General features: G+C 28.5%; 1 protein-coding gene across 2 annotated transcripts in view; it reads right to left on the reverse strand.

Moving 5' to 3' along the window:
- The window catches only part of LOC111639545 (anaphase-promoting complex subunit 2-like), a 34,386-nt gene that overhangs the window by 12,045 nt on the left and 8,919 nt on the right, over positions 1-13,422 (reverse strand). For both annotated transcript variants that reach the window (XM_023385431.1, XM_023385430.1), the window contains exons 4-8: positions 8,975-9,107; positions 8,798-8,899; positions 8,506-8,698; positions 7,733-7,850; positions 1,714-1,889 (exon numbers count right to left, since the gene is read on the reverse strand). In XM_023385431.1, coding sequence (XP_023241199.1) covers positions 1,714-1,889; positions 7,733-7,850; positions 8,506-8,698; positions 8,798-8,899; positions 8,975-9,107 — 722 coding nt within the window. The remainder of the gene's footprint in view (positions 1-1,713; positions 1,890-7,732; positions 7,851-8,505; positions 8,699-8,797; positions 8,900-8,974; positions 9,108-13,422) is intronic.

Here is a 13,422-nt window from a genome sequence, read left to right on the forward strand (position 1 = left end):
TTATTAAAGTAATTAATATTTAAACATAAATGAATACATAATATTATAGTCATAAATACCAAGCTAATAACAAAAGGAAAGTAATATTATTCACACACACTTATTGGGGATTATAAAGGATTCTCTATACTGTTGAGGCAGTTTCTGCATCTTTATAATTAATACACTTCCCCTTACTATGGATTTAAAAATTTCTAACTTTTCAAGTTTTCTTATGTGGACTACGTCCTTGCACATTTTACATTTTTGTATTTTAAAATTTAACTTCTATATCTAACTCACTTGCAAATGACACCAAAGTGGCAACTGCTTTCTTTTTTTAATTGTAGAATTTTGTCAGATGGCAAAAATGTTTTTGTAAGTTAATAAAAGACACAGTCGATCCAAAAAATCTTTTGGTAACCATCATTTATTCTTATAGTGTGTTCTAGAATAAAACTTTAGACGACAAGACCTTCCTTTATAGGCTACTCGACCTTCCAGTTAAACCATGCCTTAAAAAACACAGAAATTATCCAATTAAAAATATAAAATTAAGAATTGAAACTGGTGAATCTTATGACGTCTTTAGGTTTCTTCATCCTTTTCCATTCGGGAATTTCAGACCTTTATATCCACTGAAAAATTGTGCTGTTAAATGTAGATTTTCCATAATTTCCCTCTGGTGACAAATTATTGCAAAAATTTTTTTAATTGTAGAATTTTGTCGGATGGCAAAAATTTTTTTTGCTTTCTTTTTGTCTATAGTATCCTGTGTTTGTTCATTTACATTTGTGAGACCAGTATGTTCTAATTCTTGTCCAAATCTCTTATCTATCACTGGGATGTTGTATATCCCAGATGTGTGTTCAATATCTCTCCTGTTCTTGCAGTTCTTAAGCAAGGGGAAAACAGTATGGGTTCCTGCAATGTGCACTTTAGCCAGTAACTTCTTCATTATTTCTTCATATATCTTTCTAAGCTTCCTGTAATATCTTTCTACTTTGTTACATCTGTTATTATCTTTAACTTCTGTGTCATTTTGTTCATTATAGACCTAGCCCTTTATCAACTTTCTAACTTCTTGGGTACCCATTCAATGTAAACTCCCTCTGTGTATCCTAAATACTGCTATAGAATGTATAAGCCCTTCTAATAAGAGCCCTAAAAGCAAAGATTTGAAAGAGTATGGATCTTCTTAACATGCCAGTATAAAGAAAGGCCAATATTCTGCTTTTCTCTAAACACTCATACTAATGTGTCATTTAGGGAAACATACAAGTCTAAAAAATATGCTGCCATGTGCCTTGCCTAGTTTTAGGGTGAGTCCAAAGCTATTGCCATTCAACCTTCAGATAACCCCGCCTGTTGAGTTTACTTCAACATACAATCAATATATCATCCACAGACCTCTTATAAAGGAGTATCCAGGAGATAAAATCCAGTAGGATTAATTTTCTCGATCTTCACCAGGATTATGTTATTGCCCTTATCCATATCTTTCTTGCCTTAATATTTACCCAGAAATTTCTGTCTTCTGTTCTTGTCCTTTACCCTTGTAATTTAAATGCTGTCTTCCATCTAAAATATTCCTTGTTGCAATTAATTTCATAGAAATCTTGCAACAGCAGATTATGAGATTAATTCACACCTAACTCACAAGGATTTTATATGTAGAGAAAATTGCTGGTTTGATTGCCAGACACACCAGATTATAAAAATTTATATAATTACCAGGATCTGCATCAACAGGATCTGGTTGCCAATTTTCCCAATCTTCTTTTTCATCATCACTATGATAACTATCTTCAAGCATCAAAGGTGCTCCTTTCATGAGTTCACTAGCTAACTCACTACAGCTTTCATCTGTCAAATTAGTAACAATGCATCGTACAGTGTCATCTCTTGATCTGGAATATTTAACAAAAGTATAAATGTATTGATTAGATGTATGTGGCACTTAACATCAAGAAGTTATAAATAAAAAAGCAATTTTGCATATCAATAGACAAAATTCACAGAGCTGCTTGTTATGTATAAATATATTAATACATTTATCATTTTTATTAAAGATATAGATATTATATTAATCCATTAGTTATCATTATTGAGGTGGAGCATTAGCAAAGCCTCTTCTATGTGGCTTACAGAATTGTGTTTGTTCTCAAAATCTGTTTTATCAATTTTGATTAAACTTTATCATTTTCCATTCATTGTGATGATGAATTCAAAACTGTAATAATAAATGAGGGTCAGTGACTTTGTTTTTGAGATAAAGTCATTTCACAAGCATGCACAAACAAAGCGATATCACACAAATTGTGTGACTTTGCCATGCGATGTTTCACAATCACTAGAATGTCTTCTATGGGTTTATAGATTAGAGTTTGTTCTCAAAATTTACGGAGCCAATTTTAATAAAATTTTGCCATTTTCCATTAATTGCAATGAGGAATTTAAAAATATAATGAGGGTTCATTTAAGTGTAAAAATTAGGAGTCCACAACTTTGTGTTTGATATAAAGAGGTATTAAAGTGACAATGTCAATGCTCTCTGATGTGACTGGGTGCACCTAATGGAATTTAGGCCTAGTGGTCAAAAATAAAAACAGCATTTTGTGTGTCTAATGAAAAAAAACACGAAAAATGAACAAAACGCAAGAACATAGTAATCAATAGCTATTGTTTTGTTCTTGGATCGTCTCTCCCTACCCAACCAGTGCAAGGATTCTCTGTTTCATGGCCAGTATTACAAAGATAGCCTCTTCTGTACCTAACAAGTGTGGAGATTGCTTCTTTCTTTCTGGCTTTGCCTCAATTCTATCATGATACAACAAAGTCGCACAACATTCTAGTTCTAATCTAACCATTAATTTAAGTATTAATATCCCAAAACCTTGGATATAGGCTACCTTATGTATAAGCTACAGAAGCTAAACTTTACAGGAATGTTGTTGACTTTCTTATGGATAAGACATTCATAAATGAGCAGCAATGCACAGTCACAGTTTTAGGTACAACTCCAGAATAAAAACCAACAAGGTAGGAACAGCATCACTTTTGAAGTACTTTTGACAACACACAACTTTTACAAATAAGTTTGGAACCTTATACAGACTTTAGCCTATACCCAAGGTTTTAGGGTAGATAAAAATAAGATTGTTAAAGTATTTGAAATAATTCATAATCATTAAATTTTATAAACAAAAGCAATAAAACATTAGAAACTGAAATAAGTTCTTTATCAATTCATCATTTCTGAACTATATTTGATTGTTTTTTCTATTTTTAAGCAGTATATTCCATAAAAGAATGTACAGTCGATTCCATTTAATTGGGCCATTGATTAATCGGGGCAGCCGCTTTATTGTGCCAAATCTCAAAGAACAGAAACCAAACTAATAAATTAATACATAATTTAATCGCTTAATTGAGACAGTAGCGGAAATGGAATTTAGCATTTTTGATATATTTTAGGGACCTTCCGAAAATATTTAGACACTATGTACACTAATGTCATATAGGCCTAACAGTTGGCAGAGACAAAGCAATTTTGTCTTTTGCTTGGGCAGTTTGATTTTTCCGAAGGGGGTCAGCATAGTGGGATATATCACATGGGGATCCCGTCTGAGGCGATCCTGAATTCAAGCTACTGATCCTGCTCTGGATTAGACTGGACGATCTCCTTAAAAGTGAAAGGACAAAACTCCCCAGACAATTTTTCGAGGTCTCTCGACTGAGTTAGAAGACAGCTAGAGTTCCTTGGAAGGTATTGTGTGCATAACTATGTCTAAGTTAGGACAGCAGTCATCTGATTGTTCAGACCAGCATCCAGAGCTGGAGGATTCTACTGATGCTCCTGCCAAAGTAGCCCATCTCCAATTAAAGGAAACTGCGCTCAAAGGAAGACCGTAAGGTGACTTTTGGATGAACCATTTCCTTTCTCTCTTTTTAGTTAGAACATGTTCTAACTAAAAAGGGAGAATGAAAAAATTGTTTGATCAGAAATGAATCAAACAGTTAACCCTTGTGTATGTCGCTACTAATACTGTATTTGGCAACATTAGCATGATGCGAATCAGTTATCTATTGTTGTGAGTCTGACAAATTTATATTACAAATGTTTTCTGTATTTTAGTTTAATAAAGCATTAAAATAAGTACCTAATTATTATTTTTTAACTACTTATTTATTTACCTACGTATTACATATTTTATTTTAGAATTTATTATTAGTTCGTTTAATTGGGGCAGCTGCTTAATTGGGCCAAAATGGATTAGTCCCAATGTGTCCCAATTAAGTGGAATTGACTATATATATATATATAATCATAAAAAATAATATACATGTTGATTTATTTATATTTAATTTTACAAGCTCTTTCTGTAACTGCACTATTAAAACAACAAACATGGAACCATTAATTATGCAATAAAATATTTACTAATTGAACATTTTCAATCCTTTTCATTGACCTTCATCAGAAAATATATCCATTTTATAATTTAACAAGAAAGAACAAAATCAGTTTTAGAATATGGGCAGCTTTGTACTTATTAAATTATATAATGTATATATTTTCTGATGAAGGTCAATGAAAAGAACTGAAAACGTTTGACTAGTAAATATTTTAATGCATAATTAATGCTTCCATGTTTGTTGTTAATTTTACAAGTGCAAATTAGCTCAAATACTTCAAAATGATTCAAATTTTTATCTTAACTATATATTATAAATATACAATATATAAAAGTCATTGAATCCAAAAGTCGTTTTTGAGAACTAATAAATTATAAAAAAAGTTGCAAGTTCAAAAATGACCATTTATGTTTTATTTTATATTAAATCAAAAGTACCAAATTGCATTATACCATTCTAATAGCCTTGGTTAAATTTTTGAGATCAAACAGTTACTAATTTCATAACAAAGCTAACAATGAATAAAATAACTTTCATTTCATAAATACAAAATCTAATGATCAATTACTTAAACAAATTTATATAATCTATTTAAATTCACATGGCAAGTAATGGAGAAACAAATGAATAATCACAGCATGATTTTTGTCAGTCAAAAGTGTATAAGCTAATGAGTATCAATCAAAAATAAAAACACCGATTTTCTCAAAGGAAAAAGATATGAGAGTTTAAAAATTTTTTTTAAAATTTGCAATAATTATTAAATCCCTTGATGAGAATCAAAACTGCACCATCACAATAACAAAGATAATCATTTTCATTATTTAATTAATGTGATGCACTATAAACATACTAATTAGGCATTTGTTCTTACAGAAAATGAAAAAGTAATCAAAATGAAAACTATAAATCCTATTTTCAAATGCTCATAACTTTTCCTTTGAGAAAATCAGTGCTTTTATTTTTGAATGATATCCATTAGCTCACAAGCTTTCGAGGAATGTAAATTATGCTGTAATTATACATTTGTTTCTCCATTACTTGCCATGTCAGCCTCTATTCATACTTTCTCAGCTATTTATTCATATTTTTTGTAACAACTGTAATGATAGTGTGATTGATATATGATGTATGTTGTTTCTAAATATTGTGTATTGCATTATTTTGAGTAATTCATTGACTATTACATAATAATTACTTGCTTCTTTAAAAGTACTAGTTATTACTACTCATAATACAATCAATTTTATTTTACTGAATCATTTATTTATTGTATTTTACAAATCTGGAATATAATTGTATTAATTTTACAAAATTTATTTTTAGGATATTTTATTATTCAGATGTTTTTGTATATTCAATATATTTAAATATAGATAATTTTAGTTATTTATTTATAGTTTTTAAGTTTTGAATATTTATTTTTTTGTTTAGCTAAAATAGATAAACATAACCAAAAATATTAAAATATCAACAATTTTTGTTTTAGAAAAATGAGTTTCATTAAATTTATAACAATTTATTAAAATGTTTCAAAATTTTAAATTTCATTTAAGATAGATTCAAATTTCATTTTTAGTAAAGCTGAAAGCTTTTGAAAAATGAAATATCAATGCCAGTATTCTATGACTAAATAAAATAATTATAATAAAATAATTTTTATTTATTATTCAATATTAAAATATTTTAGACCAATTAACATAAATCATTCAAATATATAGAATTTTTCAACTAGCTTTATCATGCTTATATTTGATGTGATTGTCATATAAAATTATTAATAATGTATTTGCTTAATTTTTAATGTCAAATTAAAACAAATTTATACTAGTATTTTTTTTTGTAAAAAAAACTATACTAAAAAACGACATTATGAAATAATTTTAACTGTTTTTTTTTACAAAAAAACAATTAAAATTATTTCATAATGTCGTTTTAACTTAAGAAAATATTTTAAAAACATTGTTTATATTAATTTTATTTATTTATTTAATTGTTTAAAATACCTGTATTGTGATATTATTCAGCTTATTTTATGCAGAAGTATTCATAACCGAGTATTTCTATGCAATAATTCAATTAGTTTTTGATACTTTCGCCAAATAAAGATGATTATGATTATGATTAAAAAAAAAAAAATTAGTTTTTGATAACATGACACATGTAAAGTCAATATAAATTGTTATTTTTACATATTTATTTTGTTTTATAGATTAAATAGACAATAAAAAACAATGTTCTCATTGAAAATAGTTTCCTAATTTGATTAGTTTTAGAATTGGAAAAGAATTTCAATAATTGTTTATTCATTAAATTTTAATTCATTTCTAAAAGTTTAATACAATCAACCTGCATTAATACAAATCGCTAGGAAAACTTTATAGAAAATTCATATTAATGATTTTTAGGGTCAAGGTCATATAATTTTGAGCATTAAGGCTTAATAGGCAATAAAAATATCTAAATTTTAATATTTTGAATTATACTACTAAATAAAGTTAAATAAAATTAAATTTATTTACAAAAACAAATTAATGTTCTAAATGATTTTAAAATCACTGTAAGCACTCTTCAATATGCAAATTAGCATGTGTTTGTATGGGACAGAACCTGTTTAAAGAGATGGACATTCTTAAACATTAATCTCTATTTTCTGAGTACCGTAGAAGGATACACTAAAACCAGATGCTTGAATTGGTCTACATTTGGAAGTTTGTTATCCTTTTTATATGTCAGTGATAAATGATATGTGAATTGTTTACAGTATTTTTTTAAACAGGGGTAATGTTAATAAACATTTTGCATACAATTGGAGGTCAGATCCATCTTTGCTTACTTGGAGAAGAAAATCTTTTCTATTCAAAATAGATCATTTATTACAGTACCACTTTTTATTATTCATGTTGAAAAGTGTAAAAAGGAACCATTATTGGAAATAGGATTGTTTCTTGGGGGTTGTGAAGGTAATTTATAGTTTGATTTAATGAATTCTGGTAAAATTTTGTTTGCTTTATTGCATGAAAACAATGTTGTGATAACAGCAGTTTGTGTAGGCAACAGCAAAATTTGCTTTATCAGTGTTTGTTTTAAGGTGAGTTGACTGTATATTTTTATATAATAAATAATATAATCAAAAATAAAATAAATAGATATAAATAAAGACTTTGATACTAAAGATCTAAAATCTGAATTATTTAAGGTAATAACTGTGTTATTAATTAAATATTCAAATTTCATTAAAATTAATATTCAAATTTCATTATCTGACCTAAAGCCAGATGGTTAGGTAACCATCTTGTGATAATAACAATAGGTTTTTGCTTTAAATACTAACCTTAAATATTTGCACACTGGTTCACAAACTAGCTGAAGCACAACACCTGTTGGATCTAATACTCTTAGTGCTTTGATTGCAGAAATATATGCTGTCAAAATATCTGTTGTATTCACACCTAAAAAAAATTATTTATGTAACATAAAACAGAAATGAATTAAAAAAGTTTTCAATGAGTATGAACAATAAAAAATTTAATAAATAAAATAAATTTTTATAATGCTGACATTTCAAAATTATAAATGCACAAATTTATAAAACTTGGCTTCATTCATTAAATTTCAGCAACATTATAAATAACAAAAAAATGTTTGCCTAACAAATTTTAGATTCGATTTAGTAAATTTCAGTTTTATTTCTAATGTCCTAACTGTACAAAAGGCATTGTAATTTAATATATTCCAATCTCAACTATACAATAAAATTATATCATTCCAAGTTTAGTAAATGACTAAAGACATCTTAAATGTAAATGAATAAAAAATATTATCTTTTTTAAAAAACTTATCATTACATTATAATCTGATATTTATAATATTTCATACACTATACATATCATGTATTTTACATTTACAAACAGCAGAAACTATAGAAATGCATTTCAAGTTCCTTAAACAGTAATTAATTCCTAATATGAGAGTTACATAAACTTTTTATGTTTCATGGAAATAAATGAAATTAGGCTCTGAGAACAAGTAACAAGAAATACAACTTTGTTATAGAAATTAAAAACATTAAACCAATAAAATTGGAGATTACTGTAATATTATTACCAGGATGTAGAAGTCTTGTTTCTAAGGATTTCTTTAATGAACAAATTAGTTTAGGTCGAAGATTTGTTCTTTCTAGACATTCACGAAGATCTTCTAATGCAGCCTGAGATTCAGGAAATTCAATCACAATGTTAAAAAGTTGTTCAAGTCTAACTTCAGTATATTTTTCAAAAACGGCATGAATAAGTTGCTCCTTAAAAATATATAAACAAGTTCTTAAAATTACATCATTATAAATTAAAAAATATATTGTGTTAGAAGTTTATTAAATTATTTAATATCAAAAACATACTTTAAGAATGGACATGATATTTTTCTTTGGAGTTTCATCATCTGATGAAGTACTTTTCTGATATACTATTTGCAACCATGTAAGAACAGTATCTTCAAGCCACTGTAAATGTAATATAATATCATACATAAATATTAAATATTTAAATAAAATAAAATAATTTTCTAATAAACATACTTCTTCTAATACTGATAAATAAGATACTTCAAAATTTCCTCTACATGTATCTTGAACAAACTGTTCAATATGCTGTTGAGCAACATTAATAGCTGCATCTCCTACTACAGATTCTAAAATTTCTAGTTCATTTCTGTTTTGAAAAATAAATTATAAATCAATAAAATTAAAAATAATATCAAGATATATTTTATTAAAATATAAATAATGAAATTTTCTAGTTTGTTTGTTTCACACTCAGAAGGGGCCAAGGGCCCTAGGGACCTATTTTGAGCTCTTCCGATAACTCAACGAGAACAATACATGGGACATTCAATAAGTCTCCTCAATGATAGGCAGTTAATGAACCTTAGACAAATCACTATTCTCTGCTTCATGTTAAGTGGGTTTTGCTATGGGTAATCAGTTGAGATATGTCTGGGTTCCATGCTATCAATGGCTGTTACACCTTAACCAATCACAATTTAGTTAGCATTATCTTTTTGTCACATGACTTGCAATCTGCTGTTTCCATGGCTACAGAATACTAAAAACCACGCGAAGCATGTGTTTTTAGTATTCTGTAGCCAAATTTTTTTGTTAAAATGTCATCAAAGAAGGGACAATGCAGCAAGCAAACCACAACTTGTCAGTTTGAGATATTAGTTAAAACACTTCAGCTCTAGCCAGGGCTAGATTTAGGCATTTCGAGACCCTAGAAACTCTGTGTGAGACCCTTTACCAACACTTTACAATTTTAGAAATCAATTGTATATAAAAGAGTATTAACATAAACATATTCGTTTTAATAATAAATGTTTTACTGTTAAAAAGTATTTGCAATATATTATAAAAAAAAAGGTACAATTTAAAAAGGGAAAGACTAAAAATGTCATTTTTGTCATTTTTTGATGGCAAGAAAGCTAGTAAAAGCTAAGAAAGCCATCTATAAAAATCAAATAAATTTTATATTAAAAATAACAAATCACTAAAAATGTAATATAAACAATATTGGTTATTAATATAATTAAATTCTACACAAAATAAAAAGTAAAATATATTTTATTGCTCTGTACAAAAAATTATTAAAAATTTGACTTCAATTTTATTTTTTGTAGACATTTTTGAGCTCTCTTGAAACTCAAGGCCCTAAGCTACAGCTTGCAATAGCTTACTTGTAAATCCAGCCCCGACACTAGCTTTTCTCGTAATTCATTGCATAAATGTAATAGTAATGGCTTCAGAAGACGACAAAGTTCTTTAAAGCATGTATCATTCAGCTGAAAAGCATTATCTCAAAGACAAAAAACCAAGATTCATGACATCCAATGCTAATTTTCTCTATCTCCAATTACTCATGAAGTAATATCATCCTTACACCTAAAGTCATCAGATTCTTTTCACTTTTGTTACATTCTTAACAGCATCTCGAGAATGATCGATAAGGAAAGCTTAGTTATCGCATGTGGCTATTGGAACTGAAAATGAAACATAAGAATAGCATTTTTACAGTTGATTAAATGCAATCACATGGTTCTGATAGAAACTGGTTTTTATTGAATTCATTAGCTTAACAATACAACTCAGAATATGTCCCCTGGAACCCCCAAAGTAAAAAAACAAAACACTAATAAATTTTCCAAAAATCTTTTCCTAATTCAAATTCATTTTTTTTTATTCATATTGTGTCATGTCTATGCTACTTATGATTAGCCATTACACAAGGTAAGAATTTTATTGAATTTGCATTAAAAAGTTTTCTATCTGTTCAACATGGCTTCTCCAAGATTAAATTTTGTGTGCACCACTGATTTGTACAGTCGACCCCCCTATAAGATATAGATACGTTCCAATTTATTAGGAATCCGATTTCTTACAAGTCGTTCCAATCACAGCCCGACACGTGTCAAGTTTACGGACTACGGCTGATTGAAAGGTTTTCTTCCATAAAATTAATCGATTCTACACTAATCCGACTCAACATTTCCAAAATACGTATATTTTTTCGTAGTTTTATAGGAATCGTAATTATAGGGACCGTAATTATAGGGGGGTCGACTGTATAATAAATGAATTCATAGTATAAATTAATTTTAAATATACAGTGGTGCCTCATATAACATACTTAATCCGTTCCAGGTGCATGTCTGTTAAGTGAAAAGTCCGTTATAAGAAACGCATTTTCCCATAGAAATACATGTTAAAATATATAATTCGTTCCACAGCATAAAATAACCATACTGTACCATAAAAAAACCAAAAATGGAGCAGTCACCAATTATGCAGGGTAGTCAGATGTTGTGAGGAGGAGGTGGAAGAACACTTTCTTTACACATTCATACAGATACAGACTTTTTACACATTGCAGCAGGTCTCTTTTTATTGTTTTTTAATCAGCGTCAGATTCAGGAGAGGCTACCAGAGCTTGCAGGGTCATCTCCTCTTGTTCCATCCTTTGTTTTTTGGCAGCTTGCTTCTTGAAAAACATGCCCAAGGTGGTCTGTTTCTCTCTCTTCTTCAACACTTGTCGGGAATGATGGACAAGGGTGTCATTGTAGAGATCATTGATCCTGTTGACCTCAGCTCTGTTTGGATAATGAGTGTTGGTAAACTCCTTAACCTCTCCCCATTTGACAAGGAAGTTTTTGTCAACTTTCACTCCTTCTGATGATGTCTTTCTTTGTTTCAATTGAAATCACCTTTCTGTTTTTTAGAAGCCATGATTTGCACAACACTTGAATAAATGTAAATACCCTGCAGTAAGGTGACAAACGCAATAAACAAGGGAGCATGCCGAATCCCAACGGGAGCTCTGTACTTCAGATATACTAATAATATATTCTAATGATACTAATATATTATAAAAATAGCAGATTGTCACTGGCAACGCCAAAAGAGTGAAAACATCATTCGCACTTGTTTGCAGAAAGACCATTGTTCGCCTCATGTAACTGCCAAACGGAAAGTCCGTTGTTCGCAGTGCCCGTTATTCGAAGCACCACTGTATATATATAGTATATGTATAAATTATGATTTATATTAAAAAATTATTGAGCAATAATTTTCAAATAAATGACATAGCTATTTTCAGAATATGCTGACTCCATGGACAGAGTAAGTAAAAATACACAATTGTTAAACTGAATAACGGAGCCAAAATTTTAATAGATTTAATGTTTTTCAGGACTACTCCATTCCAATTTTCAAATTTTCTAATTCAAATGTTCTAATGATCTGATGACAGGACAGGGAAGTCCTGAAAACATTTAATATAATAAAATTTTGTTTCCTTTACTCAGTTTAGTAATTGTAAAACTTTTTACTTGTTAAATAACAGGAACTTGAAACAATAATAAGTTTATTTATTTAAATTAAAGCTTCAATAATATTTGTTAATATAATTTATGCCATATAGATATTTTGATGATTTTTATATTCATTCTAACATTATTGTCAAGAGAACAGCTGACTCAATAACTAGTTTCAGATTACTATGAAACATAGTATCAAGAATAATAATAATAAGTTTGTTAATACATTCTTAATCAGAGACTTGAAATAAACTTTCAATTTCTAAATTTATAAGCAAGTTTTATTCAGTTTATAAATGCACTTTAAAAGTTTTAAATAGAATAAATTCATTAAAATCAAATAATTGTATGATATATGAATTTTTAACTTTAATTGAATTTTGAATTCTAGTTAAGTGTTTTTATTTCTTTAATATATAACAGTGTTTTTCAACCTGTGGGTCACGACCCCAGGGGGGTCGCGGGTAAAAGAAAAAGACAAGTGTTTGTAGGTCCTACACTACATTAAAAAAACTACAATTTCAGTGAAAATTACGACCACCCCAGAAAATGATAGCCGAAAAAGTGTTGAGCTGATTTGCAAAAAGAAATAAAAAGTAGAAAAGTAGAAGCTGAAAATTCTGATCCTAAAAAAGAGGAAAAAAAAGAGAAAATGTCAACAGCTCCCTGTGCCGAATGTTATAATTAAAGGAAGTTTCATACTTTATGTGTGTTAAGTTATTGTCGATTCTTCTGAAATTTTCATTTTAATCAACAATAATTTGTCTCAACAGAAAGAAAATTAAATACATAGTTTTTAAAATCACTGATATAGATTTAATATGGCCCTAGGGGGTCACCAGAATTTTTTAACTTGTAAAGGGGTCACATATTCAAGAAGGTTGAAAAACACTGATATATAAAAACCTTCCTGTTGTAACACTTACTTCTTGATTTAGAATTTTTAATTATACATTAGACAAATATATACAAGATATGGGAATATTTTCATTTCTTCATTAATCTATAAAATCAAAATAGTTTGAAGCCTGTTTTTGCCAGATAGACTTGAAAATGATAGATACAACAGAGATTAAGGTGAAAAGATAAAATAAGAAATTACTTGCAAGAAAAGGGTTCTCCAAATGAAGATATAGAAAGAGTGATTGCAACAAATCA

The sequence above is a fragment of the Centruroides sculpturatus genome, unplaced genomic scaffold (assembly GCF_000671375.1).
Source record: "Centruroides sculpturatus isolate CEXI.00-Female unplaced genomic scaffold, Cexi_2.0 scaffold1262, whole genome shotgun sequence".
Classification (NCBI taxonomy): Eukaryota; Metazoa; Arthropoda; class Arachnida; order Scorpiones; family Buthidae; genus Centruroides; species Centruroides sculpturatus.